We start from the raw sequence: 20985 nt of genomic DNA, 5'->3' as shown, positions 1-20985 counted from the left end.
TAGTACTCACTCACTAATTTGCAAATTTAAAGAAAACCAGGAAAGGTGCACACACTGGATTATTTACAGTAAGGATCCAGAAACAACTTTATGGTTTCCAATTATTTTTAAACTGTCTACCTTTCTGATTTGCTAAGTCTTTAACAACCCATAAAATAAACAAATGTCTACTAAAAATAAATAAATATCCATATATGATTGCCCTCTCTAAACTTAAGTTCGGAAATTTTTCAAAACTTTGCCAACATTAACTATTAAAATGCCTATAAACTCAAAATCTAGTAAATTGCCTATTAAAACCACTTATAATATAAACTTAGGTTTCACATTAGTATTTAGTGATAACAGCTCTTAAAATTAGACAACTGAAGTATTTATAGAAGAAATTCTAAGTAACATAAAAACTCACTACCATATATTAGTGTTCTGATATAACTAATTTTTCTAAAATAGATTTTAAATACACACCTATTCAAGAAGAGTTTATTAATTTGTTTAAATGAGTCTAGGACAACAAAGTGTACAAGGAAACCATACAGCCTCATGATTTCTAAACTTTTTCCAGCTTCCTAATAATTATATTCAAATTTTTTTCTGAAGTATTTATGATTTTCAGTGGCCTACAAGAGGGTTTTTAGACGTTCCATGTGGTTTAAAATTATGTAATATAAATCTAATAAGAGAATATAAAGAATGAATCAGCAATTGTACACAATATGTATACAATATTGTGGAGATTACTTCCCTGCTAATATTTAGATTATTTCTAAGATAGACAGATGTCAACATTTTCAAAAAGACAGATGAAATGAAGCAAATGTAAGAAATATCAATTATATAAGAACATCTTCTTTATAAGGTATGTCTGAGAAGTCCATTAACTCCCATCATGGTTAAAAAAAAATTTTTAAGGGCCAAATATACAGCTGTAGAAAATGCACAGGATAAATGCCCATAACCCAGATAAAGCACAGTGTATCTCCAGGAACACCCTTCACTGAACAACCACCCTACGCTATTCACTAGAAACTGGATAAAAAGAAAACTTCAAACATGGTTGTGACTTTGTGACAGTCATACTTCTAAGGCTACAGACCATGTAACAAGAGGAAGACAATCTTAGCACAGATTAAAGGAGTAAATCCATAAAGGTGCATGCTAAAGGGAGAGAGAGGGAGAAAAGGAGAGAGTATGCAGACAGAGTCAATCAGGGAAGGCTGCTGGAGGAAGCGTGGCTGGAGTGCCTGCTCACCCGGAAAGGCACTGCACTGAACACTGGAGTGCCAGTTCTCAGTGGAGGAGAGGGATCAAGGGTGTGCATGGAAACAGTAACTGGTGTGTAAGGAGTTTTTAGTAAGTCAGGTGCTCAATACAAGGGGCTTATGTGAGAGAAAGGGCTTTGAGAAGTATACAGGTTCTTAAGAAACATTAATACAGTAAAACTTCAGAAAGCTAGAATCCTAAAGAAAAAGTCCTTCTGAATAGTTCCATGGATTCCTAGGGATATAGCTGTTTGCACCAAAATCTATTTTTAACCATGTGGATAGAAATAATTTTATCTTCTTCCAATTGAGCTAAAAAGGCTTGTGGGCTTAGAGAGCAACTTCCAGAACACTCGTTGCCAACTCTTCTTATTGCCCACCCATCTTCCCCATGAACTGACAGTTCGGCCAGACAAACATGAAAGCAGGCCTGCCAGGCCACCACACAAGACTCACTAAAAGCATATTCTCTAGGCCCTCCTAGCTCTGAGTTTGGGAATACAGTTACTGAGGGAGGATTAAGTGCCCCCAAGAACTCTGACGTCTGTCCTTGACTGCCTCTGCAGTCAGGTTCCACTGATGAACATCTCAGTGAGCCTGCCCCGGGCGCTCACTCTTTGTATAATTTTCTGTTTTTAATCCACTGTGGGCTTGAAAACTAGAAAACTGATACAGAATTATTTTAATATTTTAGGAATACCTATCAGGATTACGCAGGCATGTTTTGTTTTGTTTAACATACACATGTCTAGGTTGTGTCCCCAGAGATTCTAATCTGGAAAGGTCTGCGTGTGTTCCTGCTCTCTGTGCAATTACAGCAGAGCTTCACAGAGGTGAGAACTACTGCTAGAAAATACGAAGAAATGGTCTCTGTGTGAGGCCTGAGAAGTTCTCCCACAAGTAAACTACATCCTCCTACTTGCTTCCTATCACTCTGCTATGTTAGATGGTATCATGAAAGGATATCGTCAGGGAAGTCTGAGGGCATTAACTCTGGCACCAGCACAGACTCCACGGCAGGAGTAAGCAATCCACACATGGAAGGAACCAAGCACACTCCCTGGACTACAAGTAAACACAAAAGGGGGTGACAAAACTAAAGTTTTCAAGTGCGGAACACTGTTGGCATTAATAAAAGGCAGAAAGACGCATCTAAGTTTACAACTATTGGCAAAAAAGAGGCACTGTACATTTTTAAGCAAAAGATTTAGGATAACACCTCCACAGCTGCATGCAATACGTAACAACAGCTAGAGATCTGAATGAATGAGGATGAGCAATCACAAAAATGATACAACATTTCAAAGACAAAATAATAAGGGCAGAGAATGTGGTAGTAAGCTGTAGAAATAAAGAACAGATACAACATTTTTTGAACGACAGTAACTGCTTACAAACTGACCACATACACCCTCACCCCAAGATAAGACATTTCCTGCAGCAGTTTGCATATAGTAAAAGAACAGCATAAATTCAGGACATGGTTTGCTACCTGAAACAGTCACAGTCAACCCTGGGTCAATAATTCCACTGTTGGGCCTCACACAGTATCGACGAGGTGCTGTAGTCTTCACTTTGAAACACACCTTTCTATCCGATGGATTTCGCAACTTAAGATTTGTAGTGACTACATCTGTGAAGGGGCCTGTAAGGTTTAAAAACCAAAAACGGGGAAAAAAAAATTTTAATTGGATTCACACACAGACACACACAAGCAGAATTCAAAACTGGATGCACATAACCTCAATTTTATATAGAGTATGTACTGAAAGTCTGTGTACCTAAATATACCTCCAGGTACACACACACAAAGGAGTTTTATTTTCTTCCTCATTCCTTACCAGACTTTATAAAATCACTACATGAACATGTATTGTTTCTATCAAATGAAATATATTTTTAAAGTTTCAATTTATGAAATAAGCCCAAAATTGTATTCCTAGAGTATGCTCTTACCACATGACTGAAAAGATCGGGATTTCCAGTGGTCTGCAAACCAATGCCAATCTTCAGATTCACCTGACAGAGCCGACCACAAAACCTCTCCATCAGAAGCCGACGAACCCAATGACAGGGTGCTCTTGCTTCACCTCAACTAAGTTTGATCCCTTCACTCGTTCATTCTTTCACTCACATATTTGTCAAGTGTTTATTAAGAGCACTGTGTCAAATGCTCTACATACAAAGTTTTTTTTAAGCTTTGATTCTACACCCAAACATAAAACTGCAAAACAAAGAACCCAAAAGGTGATGCAGTCCTGCCTGAATTAAATAAGTCCTAAACCATTTTTTGTTTAAAAAAGGGGGGAGTGAGGTGTGGAGAAACAGTACCGCCACTTTTGTTCTTGGCGGAAGAAAAGCCTAAAGATATTTTATACAGGTTTAGACAGTAAACTGAATACCTGTTAATTTGGAGACTGAAGATAAATATGTCTCAATGGAAGCAACAACCACACACTTCTAACTAACCCAAAAGCAATTTTCAGTGGTTTCTAAAACAATTAATTTTAAGTTATACTTTTAAAAAAAAAAAAAGCTAGAAGGCTGAAATCAAAGACAACTATTATAAAGGCTATCTTTCCTTTATTAAATAAACCAGAAAAAGTATGTCTTTTAAAACTTTAAAATATTTCTAGTTTAGAGTCCAGACTGAGAAGATTCCCCAACTCTGCCAGATAAAGTTTCCCATTTTGCTGAATACTGGAAAATTATCTTAGACAAAGGCTTGAAGGGGAACAACAGACAGACAATGCAGAGGCACTAGGAAGAGAGCAGGGGCTGAAAGTAGACCTGCCTGATGCAAGGAGAGGAAAAGAAGAGACTTGAAATGAAAGGCACTTATTTCAGGTCCTAGGAAATGAATTAATTTTATCCTATGCTTAAAGTTTGTGAGTTGTAAGATATTTTCTAAAAAAATAAAGATTTGGAACTGGGATAAAAGGGAAGAGACAGAAATAAGAGAACATTAGAAGAAAGCATATAAAGGCAGAGAACCAGTTATGGAAAAAATTCTAATGTGGAATAGGCGTTTAAATCAACAAGTACACATTTAAAAAATATATATATACAATATATATAAGAACTAAAATCTTTTGGATAGCTTGCTTGAATTATATGGTCAAGTTAATCACTGCATTTATATATTATTTTACATCCTTTGCTGCTTCTTCAATCCCAACTGCTTGCATTTTTTGGCTAGCAGCTAACTACCCCACCATACACTGGCCCGGGGGAGTGAAGGGGAAAGCTCCAATCTGTCCATTTTGCTGCGTGAATCCACAAAATCATTGGCTAAAGACACATTTTAAACTATTAAAACTACGAGTTTTAAAGACATAGATTCCATTTCTTAACATTCTGAAAATCCATAAATTACTACAGATAACTGAGAATGTGTACATGTTTATGTGACTATTTCGACTAGGATTTTAACATTAGCATTAAGTATAAATTTATTTTTTAAAGCTTCTTAGTAAAATAACAAAGGAAACATTTTACAAAATTTTAATTTTGAAAAATCCTGTATTTTTATAACAATTACGTAAGTTTCAATTCGTAATTTTAAATTCAATTTTTTTAATTTCCCCAATTTTAGAGGAAAGTACCAACTACCCAAAACAAGGTAAAATAACTGATTTTTTAAACTGACTTAGAAAATGACGATGTGTCAATTTTCATCAACATATGAATTCTGAAACAGTACTTACATTTCATGTTGCCCAAAAGGGATTATAAATCTTAAATAATAGATTGTGGTCTTTCTAGACATAAAAATGAAGATAATATGTCAAAAGAAAAAAATTCCACCAATTCAAAAGCCAAATTCTTTACTGAATATGTTAACCTTATCAGTAAAATGTAAAATTACCTACAATAAAGCCACCTAACAAATGAATTTGAAATTTTCTACTCCACTGTGTCCCTCTAACCAAGCCTCTCACAGTAAGGGTTGCTCCCAGCAGCCAGTTCAGAGTCTGAGCCCATTTTCCTGGTTAAGATGCAAAATCAGCAAGTACTAATGACCACTAGCATAATAACCAGATTTAATTGCTTGAAGAGGTCTTAGGCAGAAACATCTGTTCCACCTTTGTGGGTCACAGAAACTCTTTAAGAATCTCATGAAAACTATATACTAACCCAGAAAAACATACACAGGCAAATATTCACAACAATTTTACCTTGGGTTTTTCTGGAGGGTGAGGGTGAGATGGGGCGATCTGGGGTGGGGGTGTATCGTGGATTCCTGGAGCCTGCAGGTTAAACAGACCCGACAGAATCTACCCTTACAGGCCCTCAAAAATAGAGGAAAAGTTATGTAATATATCTGCTACAACACAAGCCTAAATCCAGGGTAATACTGCCACTGTCAGGTACTTCTGTCTGACATTAGGACTGGGTGGTGCTACTGTTGTGGGGTGGGGGGTAGAGAGGAACAGGATGTTAGACATTTCACAACACCCGGGTAGATCCACGCAATCAAGTACAGTATTAGGCCCCCATCCCACCAGATCTTCACATACCCCTCCAGAAATCCACACTGGTTAAAAAAAAAAAAAAAAAAAAACCTCTTTCCCAGAAATACATCTATTGTATAAAACAAGAAACCTTTTTCTCTTTCCCTAAAATTCTGAAAGGTGAGTTCACCATTACAGAAAATTATTCTACCAACAGCAATGTCACTCAGGACACTTAAATTCCTACAAACATCTGGTCCAGTCAGCACACATGTATGGGTGACACATTCACATGATTCTACCCACATGCATAAATACTCTCTTGCCCTTATTTCAAAATGTTAGAGAAAACCCTCTATCAGATAACTCCTCCCTTAACCTCCCTTAAATCCAAACTCATTTATTTAAGTAGGTTACAGGGATCTGGCTAATTCATTAGTCTTCTACTATAGTCATGCCCAAACATTTACACACTGAAATGCATATTTCATCACAAATTCACTTTCTTCTCCTTTATGTTACAGTTAGGGCATTATATTAAAAAATTTTAACTGTGTATGTTGGTATGTAATTTTATATATGAATTTCACTTCAGGATGGAAAAATGGGCATTACAAAATATAAAATATCAAAATGGGATATCGTGTCAAATAAGGTTAAAAACCACTGCATTATATCAATAATCTCCTGCTTTACTAACATCCCCTGCAATGCTTAGGTGCTTAAACCATTAAGAAAAACAAGTAAATGGTTACCATAAAAATCAGGAGTTAACTTTGCAGGGAGAAAGTACTAGGAGAGCTTTGCAACACACAAGTTCTATTTCTGAACCTGAGCAGTGACTGCAGAGCTACTAACTTCTTGATAATTCTTTAAACTGTACATATTTTTCTTTTATGAAAAACAGTAAAGATTTTTGTTTTTGTTTTTAAGAAAAGCTGACCCTTGGTGTAAGCTTAAAAAAAAAAACTGAAAGAAAAGTGAAAAGCAGTGTTTTGATGAAAAAGTGAAACATTCGAAGCAACTTATATAGGAAATAAATACTCACGTTTTGAGGATTTCTAAAACTTAATCCCTGTAATTGAAGAAAATCCTGCCATTTGTCCAATATAAATGCTTAGTTTATCATTTAGAAACAATCACTACAACAGTCCATTTTATGATTACTTGATTGTAAACTACTCACCAACCACAGGTACCACCTGATACTTCCTACTTCACAGATGAAATTTCACTGTTTATATGTAAAAATATACCATATAAAACAGAATTCCACACAATACAGATAACATTTACTTGAACTCTTTTACTGAAAAAACAAAATTAAATTTTAAAACTCCACCTTTTAATTACACAGGCTGCCCTCCTTCAATCTCCCACGCCACTTCCTGTCACTAAGTATTCTATCCTCGCTCTACTACATTATCATTCCCAGTAAGCCAAAGTCCTATTCTCAGTCCCAAATTCTAACAGATGGAAATGTAACATACATAAATACGGTCCCTGTATTAAAAAGTTTGGAAAAAACCTGGAACTTCAAAAATGTAGGAAAAGTTTAGGGCAGCTCACCCAGAAGTATGTCCTAAGTGAGACTAGCCTGACTCCTTTACCTAAATATATATTTCCGGCATGAAACGCTGTATACCTAAAATTTAGAGCAGGACTTCCCTGGTGGCGAAGTGGTTAAGAATCCACCTGCCAATGCAGGGGACACAGGTTCGAGCCCTGGTCCAAGAAGAGCCCACATGCCGCAGGGCAACTAAGCCTGTGCGCTTAGAGAATCAAATTTTATTTCAGGATAAGTGGTCCTGAATATAGCATGGAGCATTTCAGAAATAGAAAAGGCCTCTGGGATGCAGCTCAAGAATAAACAGGCTATGTGCACCAATGTTAACTCATGAACTCCGTAGCATCGTTTAGACCAGCAACCCGGAGGTCTGTTGGGAGACAAGTCTCCATGGGTCTCTAGCATTTCTGCACCTTTTGCCAGTGGAGGCCCTGGAGGCTTTCATACAGACTGTCTTTTCAAGGATCTACTACATAGTGAACAGTCTTGCATCTGACTGTTAGCATCTCCCTCCTGAGGAGAGGGCAGGTTTGTTTGCTGTCCAGTGTGATAATGCTCAGGTCCTCCTCTGGAAAAAGGTCAGGCAGGTTTCTGTGCAGCCCATCACAAAAGGTTCAGAGGCCCTAGACTCAAGGTTTCTCACCTATGACACAAACCCACCAGGTGGGCAGCACCCACCTGCACTGAACCCCTTTGTGTTGCCCCCATGGAATCTGAGGGGCAAAGGAAACCAACACAACTATGAAGTTGCTGCCTGCAGTGCCCTGAGAATAACATCCTTTGTCTCTAAACCCAGGAGTCCCATGTCTTCTACAGCACCTTTAACACTGAAGCAGGCTCACCTTTCAGACTCTCCGGTTCTGGACAAGCTCTGAGTTCTTGGCTATGGGGTACAGACTGAGTTAGTGACCTCAGGGGGATAACAGCAGAAAGTGCAATGAACCAAAGCATGTATCTCTGAGGAGAAACAAGGGTGACCATACAACTACCAAAGCACAGTGTCCCTACCTCTCTCCCTGCACGTCTCACTTTATTATTTATGTATGTCTTAAATCACCCACTAACTATAAGCTCCCTGAGAAGAAACCAGCTCATCCCTGAATGAACTGGAGTAATTCACACTGGCCTTAACCTGAGTATGGCTAAGCAATCACATGGATCGTTCTTAGTCAACATGCAATAACAACAAAAAATATCAGAAGTAGGGCTTCCCTGGTGGCGCAGTGGTTGAGAGTCCACCTGCCGATGCAGGGGACGCGGGTTCGTGCCCCGGTTAGGGAGGATCCCACATGCCACGGAGTGGCTGGGCCCGTGAGCCATGGCCGCTGAGCCTGCGCGTCAGGAGCCTGTGCTCCGCAACGGGAGAGGTCACAGCAGTGAGAGGCCCGCGTACCGCAAAAAAACACAAAAAATCAGAAGTATGTACGTTCTACTATGACTCTAGGTATTCATAAATCATTTACCCCAGCATGACATTTTCACTCCTCCATCCTATCTGTACTGAAACAGAACAGGTAAAAATCCTAATGAGGCAGGCTGGATGCTCAGCTCAAATATATAAATAATGTAGCTGTAGTGAAGTCAGTGATGACTACTTCAATGTTTCCACAGGTGTTAGCAAATTAACGGCTGCATCGCTGATTAAACAGCTTTCCAGTAACAAAGGGTTATGTTGCTGAATATGTCTTGCTACGTTAAGTTAATCACACATCTGAATTATATGCTGTACAGTATACAGAATATCTACTAAGAACTCCCACAGTAATAGTAGCATGGCAGCAGTAGTAAGAGTAAAAACAGTGATAACAGAAGTTTTTACAACCTAGCCTTTACTGGACACTCACCATGTATCAAGAACTTTGCGTGAATTACGTCACTAACCCTAATAACAAGCCTATGAGGCTGATACTTTTATTACTTACCCTCATTTTACAGATGAGTCAACTCTGAGTCAGAAGTTAGAATACTTGTCCAAGGTCAGACAAGCACAAAGCCACGGAGGTGGGAAGTCAGGTCTGCCTCCAGAGCCTGAACTCTCATAAATTCTCTGTATTTTATGCAAATACCTAAGCTATATTTATTTCCTAATTCATAAGCCATTCCAGGCGGATTTCTGCAGTGTTAAAGCATGAAACTGTAATCAAATCAGTAATATAAGAAAAAGATTTTTATTGGATATTTTATTGTATTTTCCTTGGTTCCACAGGATGAATATTTCTGGAAACAAGTATCAAACACCAAGAAAACAGTTTTTATGTTTTACATCAAAGAAAGCCCTAAAACATCTTCACTACAAATTTTAAAGATGAAGTTACCTTAATTTATTTACTGTACTTTTTTCCCAAACACACTGAAATCTCAGACTTGAGCGAATGTAAGCTCCATGAAGACTGGGTCTCTGTTCTATTTGCAGCTGTATCCCCAGCTGGACAATCCCTGGCATAGTAAGTACTGAATAAATATTATTGTACAAACATTAATGTAAAAATAAACAGAAGACCACTTTCCGGGAAACAAAATGAGTCATTTCTATTCAAGATGGTTTACTTATTAAAGCACTAAACATATCTTTTTATAAGCTTTAATTAACCTTACAAAAGTATGGACCCTGAGATTAATACAAAAGCCAAACCTATCTATTTTATTTAAACCTTCTACTATTTAAGGAAAGCTTTGATTTCTTAAACTGCTTCACTGCCCTTGTTTATCCACATTACATAATCAACAAAGAATTTCAAAATGTATCATGAAAAAAATGTCCAAAATCCACTTAACGTAGTAGTGTGTCATCATTAAAAAAAAAAAAAAAGTTTTCCCACTCCAGGGGCTTAAAGTTATAGTTAAAAGTAACCAACAGGCAGGAACCATGTCTCTTCTTTCTTTTTCAACACTTTCAGTTAATGCAGCAGTGTTCTGAGCACAAAGTTAAATACTCATCCATCACCTTCCTGAGGGGGAGGGGGACGCGGCAGGGGGGAGGGGGACGGGGACGGGGCGGGGGGGGGGTCTGCTATTGATGGTGTAGGTACTGACTTTTGTAAAAAGCATAATGTAAAGCAGAAACTAACACACCATTGTAAAGCAATTATACCCCAATAAAGATGTTAAAAAAAAAAAAAGCATAATGCAGTGTGCTGAGTTAGAGGCTCACAATCCAACACCATCAACACGGTGACTGACCTTGAGCAAATCATGTCACTTCTCCAGCCCCGTCTAACCCTCCACTCTAGCTCAGTACACAAAACCATCTCTAAGACTCCTCTCAGCCCTCAAAGTATGTGATATTTATAAACAACTTTACTTACTGCCTTAACTAGAAAACACCTACTACTCCATTGTAACATGGCCGGTAATTCAATCCTAGATGATCACAGCCTCACTGACATTTTGTATAAAGCTACTAAACATTTTAGAAGTACTTTTTCTGACCCTCTGATGCACAGACTGCTCACTCTGACCTAAACAATCTTTGTGACACAGTCCTGAAAACAAGTGGGAGAGTATAAACAACGCTGTCTTCACACAGAAATGAAACATTTTGATTTGTAATATTTTTATATAAGTCTTATGTCCTTCCACTGTGTAACTTTCTAGAGAAAAATAAGATGTACACACAAAAAAAATTTTTTTTCATGCTTGCACTCAGGATTAAACATTAAATATGCTTAAATTAACACCTTTGTTAAAACAGAAGTAAGTGTTCCATATCTGAAGAGTTTACTTTTTAAAATCTAGGTAGGTAGGATGGGAAAGAATAAAAGAGAAATGGATATCTTCGGGAGAACCTGAAATAAATGTTTTTAACACCATTTACAGATCTGAAGTTCCTGTTAGATTATAAGCAAGATACTTATAACATGGGAAAATTATCACAATAATATTAACTAAAAAATATAGGATATAAAAGAGTCATACACAGAAAAAATAATCAACTGTTAACAGTGATTATTTAGGGACTTCCCTGGTGGTCCAGTGGGTAAGACTCTGTGCTCCCAATGCAGGGGGACCTGGGTTTGACCCCTGGTCAGAGAACTAGACCCTGCATGCATGCCGCAACTAAGAGTTCACATGCCACAATTAAGAAGTCTGTATGCTGCAACTAAGACCTGGCGCAGCCAAAATAAAGAAATATTTTTTTTTTTTTTAAGAAACTGGTTATTTATAGGTGGTAGGACTAAGTAATTTTTATTTGCTTTATACTGTTCCATGCTTTTTCAACTTTCTACATTAAGCATTGATTTTATAATCAGAAGGGACTTTTAAACATGAATTCATATTACCTTAATTTGTTCAGAAAATCTTTTATTTTTAAAGTGGAGGGGTGGGGACTGAAAAGATACAGAAAAGGCTATCTTTTGAAGATGCTGTTACTGAGATTTTTGGCAGTAGGAACAGTACTTAGAAAACAAAACCAAGGGATTCATCTTCCCCTATAAGCTATAAAAGTAAAATCTGTTCATAGAGAAAACAGAAAACACACTCCATGATGTAAAGGTGCTCTATACCTTTAAAGGTATAGCAGTCACTCCAATTCATGTCAGATTATCCAAATACCAAAATAAAAATATGTATGTGTATATATATATACACACACACGTGTAAATATATATGGATGAGTAGATATATATGTAAGTATATAGCTACAAAATAAAAGGCTGTCAAAATGTAGGCCCATAAGAAATCTGTCAATTTATATTACAAACTAGTACTTTAAAACTCTCTCATATTAACAATTCTTTAACATAACTATTTTTAAAAATGGCCACTGAATCCAATCACATCCTTTAAAAGCTTAACCATAAGTAACTAAACATCTCATTCATTTAAACCTGAATTTTGAAAACAGTACCAAATGTTCAAGGTAACTATCCTAGAGAACTCCCCAAATGCCAAAGAAAAGTAGCTAAGCAAACTATGGTATATTGGGACTTCCCTGGTGGCACAGTGGTTAAGAATCCACCTGTCAATGCAGGGGACACGGGTTCGATCCCTGGTCTGGGAAGATCTCACATGCTGCAGAACTAAGCCTCTGCGCCACAACTACTGAGCCTGTGGCTCTAGAACCCGCAAGCCACAACTACTGAGTCCACGTGCCACAACCACTGCAGCCCACGTGCCTAGGGCCCATGCTCCGCAACAAAGAGAAGCCACCGCAATGAGAAGCCCCCGCACCACAACAAAGAGTAGCCCTGCTTGCCACAACTAGAGAAAGCCCGTGCGCAGCAATGAAGACCCAATGCAGCCAAAAATAAAATAAAATTTTTTAAAAAAAATAAATTTTAGGGCTTCCCTGGTGGCGCAGTGGCTGAGAGTCCGCCTGCCAATGCAGGGGACGCGGGTTCGTGCCCCAGTCCGGGAGGATCCCACATGCCGCGGAGCGGCTGGGCCCGTGAGCCATGGCCACTGAGCCTGCGCATCCGGAGCCTGTGCTCCGCAACGGGAGAGGCCACAACAGTGAGAGGCCCACGTACCACAAAAAACAAATAAATTTAAAAAAAACTATGGTATATTAATGACGCGGCAACAAAAATGGTATTTATAAAAATTTAAGACATTAGTTGAGGTTATTTTTATAAAGTGAAATGTGTCACAGTCATAAAGTTGAACAGTCTCATAAATGTTGAAGTCTAATTCTATTTAAGCAAGGCATTTTATTATGAAGAATAAAATCATACTTAAGCATTGATTATAAAGATGAAAGCAATCTCAATGACACAGGACATGAGGTACAGCTGGCCTCACAGAAGGCTGCATTCAAGAGAAACTGATACTGGAACCACAAGACCTCTCTTGCCTGCTTTCCTCTCCCTGTTCTCTCTCAACTGGCTACTTCTGCTTGACATGGCCCAAATCAGCCACTGTCTCCAAGTCTCTGCGACCTCAAAACTCTAAAACCTATCGTGTTTAAAGAGGAGGCTTCCACATTGTGACTAATCATCAGTATGTATATATTGGCTGGCCAGCGAGGTGCCCACCACTGAACCCTCAGCACTGTCTGGACGAAGAGGGATCCTGTGAACTTACACGCTGCTTAGACCTACTTGCCTCTAATACAGTCTATGGGCAGGGCCCATTCTCTGAGAAATAAATACCCCAAACTAATCTACCACGCTCTCACAAGAGACCACCAATTGATCCTAACAGTAAGAGCCCAATGAAAACAGATGTATGTACAGTTAGTTATAAATTAGATTTGCTTTCAAACAAACATGATTGTCTTGATTGTCTACTTGTCTTTATATGCCTTGATTTCTGAACTGCTACGGTATAGTTACAGACTTGTTTTCTATTGACCTAATATAACTGCTTTATTATTAAAAAAAAAAAGACTTCAACCTGTATAAAAGGCTTAAGTTATTAATAAAAAATAAAACAAAGTATTACAGGTAGGACAAATGAAACTTTTGATATAATCTCTCAAAGTAATGAGTCTAATAACAAAATAATTTTTTTCTCTTACCATTAAAAGCACTGAATGTTCATTGCAGAAATCTTGGAAAACACAGAAAAGTAAAAACGTAAAAACAAAAGCATCCTAAAGTAGAGCTAATGACTGCTAACGTTATTTCCTTTCTGATCTTTTCCCTCACACATATTACCATAAATGCACTCATACTTATGCAACTTTTCACAGGAGGGATAAGGCGGTCATCACCAATGAACTTAACATCACTAGAAGTTGGACAACCAGACGTTATCCACACCTGATGTGACACAATTCTATCTATGCAGTATTTTTACCAAAAAAATACTGAAACCTGAATCTTCAAGCCCTTAAATCCAACTCCAAATTTACAGGAACTACATACCAGAAATATCAATACGGGACATTCCACTGGACAACAACCTGGTCTTTTCAACAAGTAAATGGTATAATAAAAAGGAAGTGGTGGAGGCACTGTTAAGATTAAGATGACCTGGATACAACAGCCACATGCAATGCACAGACTGAACAAACCAACTAAAAACCAGGACTGTAATTGGGAAGATTTCAATAGATGAAATATCAGATTATTGAAAAATTATTTTTGGTTTTATTAAGTGACAATGGTGTCATGATTCTGCAAATAAAATTACCCTTTTTTTGTTTATCAGAAATGCAAGCTCAGGTATTTAGGCTTGAGATGTTAACAGCCAGAATTTGTTTAAAATACTGTGGTAACCCTGCCTCTCCAAAAAACACAGTACAATACTAATAATCATTAAACTTAAGTATATATGAAATTATTAAATTATTAAATTTAAGAGTATAGAGGTTTCATTAAGTGTATAGAGTTTTTTTTGGGTTTTTTTTTAAGTGTATAGAGGTTTCTATGAATGTTTGAAAGTTTTCATAAGAAATTTTAAACAGATTAATTTGAGTCACTTTTCAGTTATAATAAACCCAGGAAACAAGCATTTTCAAAAATAACCCCCTCTTGCATTTAGTTCTTTTTTTAACAAGAATTTTCTTTGGTAGTTATACAAAATAATATTACATTTTGTGGTCTGTAAAGTTTAATAAGCTGGCAAACATGTAATTTTCTTTTAAACCAACTTTTTATGAAGGAAAGTAGGATCCATCCTGTATTAACCACTATCTCCTCTGAAAAACAGTTCTTTGAAGGGTCGGTCAATCAAGATAGAAAAGCAACAAGAAAAAGAGAGTCAGGAAGAGCCTCTGAGAAAATAAAAGGGTCCTTGCTAACAAATTCTCTTCACAGACCATCTCTGCATGGTTAAGGAAGGTCTTACTTAAAGGAAATCTAACAGTAAACCAACAACAAAATTACCAACACTAACAATCACAAAATACCAAACTTTGCAGAACTTAACTCAACCAAGGTCTCCCAATTCTTTACATATGTAAAGAGAAAAACTGTGTTTTCCTTTTGCAGGGAAAACTTGTGTCTTCCTTTTGCACTCAACTGTCATATACGTTCACAAACCCTGACAGGCGGACTACCACCCAAGAAATCACCCAGTCCCACTTCTCACTTAACAAATGAAAAAGGTGAAGCATAAAGAATGAACAATGTATCTACTGTTAGTCAGCTCTTAACAAAATACCCTTTTCTGGAACTACAAAACTCTGAAAACACAAGTACCTGAAAAGGCAGATGAAAAACCCTACTGAAAAGAGATCCAAAGCAGAAAACACAAGAATTACAGGAGAAATCATCTGAATCTTATTAGTGCAATCAACACTCACTGGACAATCATCCCATGCCAGATCTTGTTATTATGGACATAAAAATAAATGAGCATATCCTCAAGTAATTTACAGTACAGACTGTGAGAGAAAAGTACGTAAACATAAATACTACACAATGGTGAGTGCTGTAACTGCAGACAAGCACAAGCTCGGATAGTGGCATGAAGAAGGCAGTGACCAAGTGGCCTGGGAAAATCAAAGACAGCACAAGAGGAAGGGGCTCTTGAAGTGGAGAAAGCCTGCCTGACAGGAGGGAGGACAACACTCTGAAAAGAGCACCTGGAGAGGCTTGCAACAGCTGAGAGCGTCTGGGGAGATGGTTTCATATAACCAAAGCTACGGCAGGAGAGAAATGAAGAGGCAGGCGGTGGATGTGGAGCTTTGTCAAGTGCATAATGGGAAAATGGTGCAGGTTCTTCCACCCAGGGAGCAACGGTATCAGGTGTGCATCTTTCAAAGGGTAGTTCTTTCTAGCATCCATGTAGATGACAGGCCGGAGGGAGGGGATGCTAGAGAAAAGGAGACCAGCTGCTGACCAGTAAGGGAAAGAGAGTCACCTGAAGCAAAGAAATTAGCCAAGCCCAGAGCGCTCCCGAGTAACACGCCCTAACACGCCCGTACCACCAAGGCCTACGATTCACCTCCTCATGACAACCCTGAAAGGACCTAAATGTAGCTAACCTGCCAAGGAGATCGGGACCTTCTTCCCCCACTCCCCCTGGGTAAAACGCACCCGTTCTCACAAGACAGCCAGTGCTTGTTGTCCCCTCTCTCCAAGGTGTGTAAGCCAGAAATCAGAGCCTTCAAGACACACTCTCCCAGTACACACACCTAAGAGACCGCCGGGTCTCACCAGCTTTACGGTCTTTAACTTTTTGCATCTCCAACACCACCCCACAAGTGGTCACCTCTTGCGTGGACAGCAGCCGCCGCCTAATTCATCTCTCCCTCCCATATTACTCCATGTTGCTACCACAAGTGTGTTTCCTTAACTACAAATATGACATCACTCCACTACCTCCACACCTGTACCGTTCTCCCACTTAACATCAATGTAAAAAACCAGTGTGGGATATGCGGAGTTTGAGATGTCTGAGCAACATTCAAATCCAGATGTCAATAAGTAATTAGTATGTATTCCAAAGGTGATTTTAAGTCTGAATTCAACACAGATTTGGGAGTGTACCAATGTGTGCAAAAAGTGAGTAAGCAGGGGAAAGAGAGGACCTTGAAACAAGGAAGCCTGAACAAGGGAAGTTCAGAGTGAGATAAAGTTAAACTAAGTCAGAATCTCAGAAACATGAGCATTTAAGAAAAAGGTCACAAATGAGACAGTAAAGAGCAAAGAAGAAAACTAGAAGACAACTGTATCACAGAAGTCAAATGAATCGAGTTTTTAAAAAGACGAACTGTCAATAATGGCAAGTGCCAAAGAGAGGTCAAGGGAGAGAGAAAGTGGCAGTGGTCACTGCAGTAGCAATCAGGAAGCTGCGAGGACAGTGGACAGGAGGAGAGGAACAGGGAGACTGGGAACATGAACTACTTTTCCAAGAAGTCTGACTGCAAAGGAAATGAAGCACAGGAGGGACAAGTACCACAAGGAGCTGGGAGTCAAGGAAGTATTTTGTTGGCTTATTTGTTTTTAAAATGAAAGACTGAAGTGCATTTTTATGTTTAAAGGAAGAAGCCAGTGGTTGAAAATATGACCAAGAAAATATCTGATGGAGCATGGTCTGAGTCATGAAAGACTTTTACCTTAACCAGCAAAAATAGCAGAACAAATAAGCTTAAATATGAGAAGGGTTTTTCTTTCTCAGAGACGAAAGTGTGGACGTGTGCCGACGAACAGGTGTAACAAGAGGAGACAGCACATCACGGAAGGGCTTGTATGTCACACTAAGAGTTAGGCTTTTATCTGGTGGGCAGTGGAGAGCTCGTTGAAAACTATTAAGGAATGGAGTAATAAGACAACCATGTCCTATTTGGGGGGGGTGAGAGGGGGCCGGAATCACCCCAGGGATTTGATGTAGCCACTGTGAAACAGGAGTGATCTGAAATACGTAAAAATGTGCCAAATACCCAGCAAGAAGAGGAGTATTCCCCATCCTCACTCAGGCCTCTTCATCGTGATGTGCTGCTATTCAAAGATGCTTTGGCTGACACACTGCAGGTCCCTCGTCACTCAGAGAGCTTAGTTTTCTTTACTGATGTTACTGTTATGGGCCACCTTCAATACAGTGGTTTTAGTCTATTTTCCTCTTTCTCTGATCATTAAGAGGAAGAATACATTCACAATTTATTTTAGCATTTTCTAAACTTTCTTCTCCAAACTCTCCTCTAGAATTACTAACAGGCTGGAAAAATAACAATGTTGTATAATACAAAGGAAGAAATTTTATAATAGTAAATAAACATTTTTAAGGACCCCCCCAAAAAAGTCTCTCACATGTAATACCAAATTTCAAATCTGAATTCTAGGTCAAATTACTGCCAGGGCTTAAACAACAGAATTTGAAACTATCTACCTCTTTTTTGTTACTAATGCAACAAAAGAAGTACTTTAGAATTCATGACATCATTATAAAAGGCTTTTCATATAAACAATTGTATAAAACAATAAACTTCAATAAAATAGAGGTATGTGGAAAGTCTATTAAACTGCTCTCTGCTTCTCCACAATTGTGCAGTGATGATAATTCATATCAAGGTGACTCTGTTATGCATATAACAGAAAAATTCACCACCCAACCTCAGAATGATTCAATGACTCACTCCTGGAGAAACCATCTCAATCAAATGTAAAGTCAAACTAATTCAAATAAACCTACCAGCAGGTGACATTTGGCAAAACTATCCTTTAATAGACTTTTACTTAAACTGAAAATTACGGGTAATTCACGGTAGAGTTAAATGACTTTTTATACCACCATCAAATGAAGCATAAAGAGATTGTTGATTCTAACTGAGTCTCCTCACTTAGTGTTGAACTGCTCTTCGGAATACAGACAGCTTTCCATCAGAGCAATCTATTTACCTTTGACTAAAAGAATAACTTTTATTAAGAAGTTCAAATGACACCAAATGTCACTTCCCAATTCATCCTACCCCTCCTCTTTCCCAATCCTCCCCATTACCCCACTTTTAAACCGAAGCACACAGCAACCCACTGGGTATTTAAGTACAAGCCAACCTGCTCTCACATCAGTAAAGGAGCAAACCATTCCCTTGACTAGCCCTCCCCCTTCCCCATTTGAAAGCAAGCTGCTTCCTAAAGCAAGCCGGGAGGAAGGAAGAAGGGGCTTCTTTCCTCATACTTGTTTTGCCTCTGTTACAGCATCTATATGTCTTTTCCGTCTAGGAGTTCTTCAAGGGCTGAGATAAAACCTAGCACATTTTACTGTTATTGATTGTATGCTTACCCCATTAAACCAAACTAACTGTGGACCTTTCCTCCACCTTGCTTAGCACTGAATCCCCAAATGTAAGCTGTTACCTGCTGAATAAATTACTCATTGTTGAATACTCTTAATCAAATATAGAGATGACACAAATCTTTTTTTTTAAGTTTTTTTAAGTCTTTATTGAATTTCTTACAATATTGCTTCTGTTTTATGTTTTTGGTTTTTTGGCGGTGAGGCATGTGGAAACCTAGCTCCCCCACCAGCGCTAGAAGGTGAAGTTTTAACCACTGGACCACCAAGGAAGTCTCAGCACAAAGCTTTCACTAGTGTTTGCTAAGTAAATGGCCCAAGTGAATGTGTGTCCCTATAAAATTTCCAGTGAAACTCTTTTTTTTTAAGTCAACTTGTGTCCAAACTTTAATAGGCCCTGTGAACTACTTTCATCCATAACACAAGAACCTGTTCTATCATCATAGCTAGTAAATCTTCAATACCTGAAATGAGTTAACTATTTGGCAAGTCACTGTGTAGGCTTTTTGGTTGTTTTTTTAACTTGCCTCTTCGCTATTACTAGTGTCTTACTATGGAAACATTACAACTTCTCTAAGCAGAAAGCATCAAACTCTGCGAACATTTCCTAACCTAAAACTAGTTTTAACGGCATCCAAGTCCCTTATGGCAACATCAATAGGTTAACCAGAAGAGGAAACTTCCTCTGTAAACTCAGCCTCCCAAAAAATAAAAGCAAAATACTAAAATTCTCGGAAGAACCACACACCATAAAGGTTTACATTAAATTCCTCCACCCTAAGATAATAGCTATTTGAGTTAGGTATTATCTAAATCATTATATTCATGATTCCCCAAAAGTTTTTTTTTCCTTTCGCCTAAAACTGTAAAATCATGCCGCGCACATAAACTTGCTACAATAAAATGCACTTAGCGCCTCTCAAAATATTAATATTTCATGGAGTTGTCTTAAAACCAAATCTTTACCTAACAAGCAGCTCACTGACATTTCCATTCAAAGAAATTCGGAAACGCACTAGAGCTCCCAAAATGAAGGCTTTATACAAAACTCCTCTCATAACGTCGGAATACAACATTTTAAAACTCCTAAACTTATTTAAAGCGTTTCGTATGGAAACAATCTGTTTTCTTTTCGGACTCAACCTTGGACTACAACGAAGGATTTGATTTAAGCACTAGAGCGGCCACGCATCTCACAGGCTCCATGCTCGGCACAGTCCCTGAATTAAGGACAAGATACGGACTCCTGCACAAGCAATCGGATTCGGTCTCCCCGTGACGGGAGCTGGGACGGACCCCGCTTCCCCGCAGGCTCCCCGCACGCCCTCAGCATCCCCAGGAGAAACCCGCCCGAGGCGCTCCCTCGGGCCCAGCAGCCCCCGGAGTCCACGTGCAGGTGTCGCCCCGGCGCAGGTGTCGCCCAGCGCGGAGGACGTCCGGCCGCCTGTCCCCGCTGACGCAGAGCCCGGCCCGCGCCCGGCCGCCCGCCCCACCCCCCACACACACCCCCACCCGCCCCGCCGCCCACGTCCGGACCCCGCCCCGGCCCGCGGGCCAAGGACGAGGCCGCCGCCGCAGCGAGGCGGCCGCGCGCCGCAACATGGCGGCGGGCGCGCCGGGCGGGAGGAGGCAAGAGAGCGCGCACCCCCGCGGGCGGGGCCGAGCGCGGGCGGCGGGGGAGGGGGCCCACCGGGCGCGGCCGCCACCTCCCGCCCGCCCGTCCGCCCGCCCCTCCCGCCGGCCGCCCCTGCCCACCTTTAAACTTGAGGTCTGTGGGCGGGTCGAGGACCAGGATCTGCTCATGCTTCGCCATGGCTCCGGAGGCGGACGCCATCGGAGACAGCGCAGAGCGGGGGCGCGCCCGCGGCGGGTCGCTGGCTGCGGGCGGGGGGCGGCGGCGGCGGCGGCTGCGGCGCGGCTCGGCCCGACTTGACGCGGGGCCAGCGCTCGGCTCCCGAACCCCACGCCCGCCGCTCTGTCGCCGGCTCGCTGGGCCGCCCGCCCGTCCGCAGCTCCGGGTCTCACAACTGACTCAACCCCACACCAGCCGCCGCGGCCACGCGCACTGCGATCCTCG

General features: G+C 39.9%; 1 protein-coding gene across 1 annotated transcript in view; it reads right to left on the bottom strand.

Moving 5' to 3' along the window:
- Window positions 1-20969, bottom strand: part of VAPA (VAMP associated protein A) — a 37632-nt gene extending 16663 nt beyond the window's left edge. Inside the window, exons 1-2 of the mRNA XM_067699720.1 lie at window positions 20664-20969; window positions 2755-2907 (exon numbers count right to left, since the gene is read on the bottom strand). Of these exons, the coding sequence (XP_067555821.1) occupies window positions 2755-2907; window positions 20664-20742 (232 nt within the window). The 5' untranslated portion in view covers window positions 20743-20969. The remainder of the gene's footprint in view (window positions 1-2754; window positions 2908-20663) is intronic.
- Between the last annotated feature and the right edge of the window lie 16 nt (window positions 20970-20985).

This window comes from Pseudorca crassidens, chromosome 12, assembly GCF_039906515.1.
Source record: "Pseudorca crassidens isolate mPseCra1 chromosome 12, mPseCra1.hap1, whole genome shotgun sequence".
NCBI classification, from domain to species: Eukaryota; Metazoa; Chordata; class Mammalia; order Artiodactyla; family Delphinidae; genus Pseudorca; species Pseudorca crassidens.
This window is presented reverse-complemented; position numbering and strand designations above follow the sequence as displayed.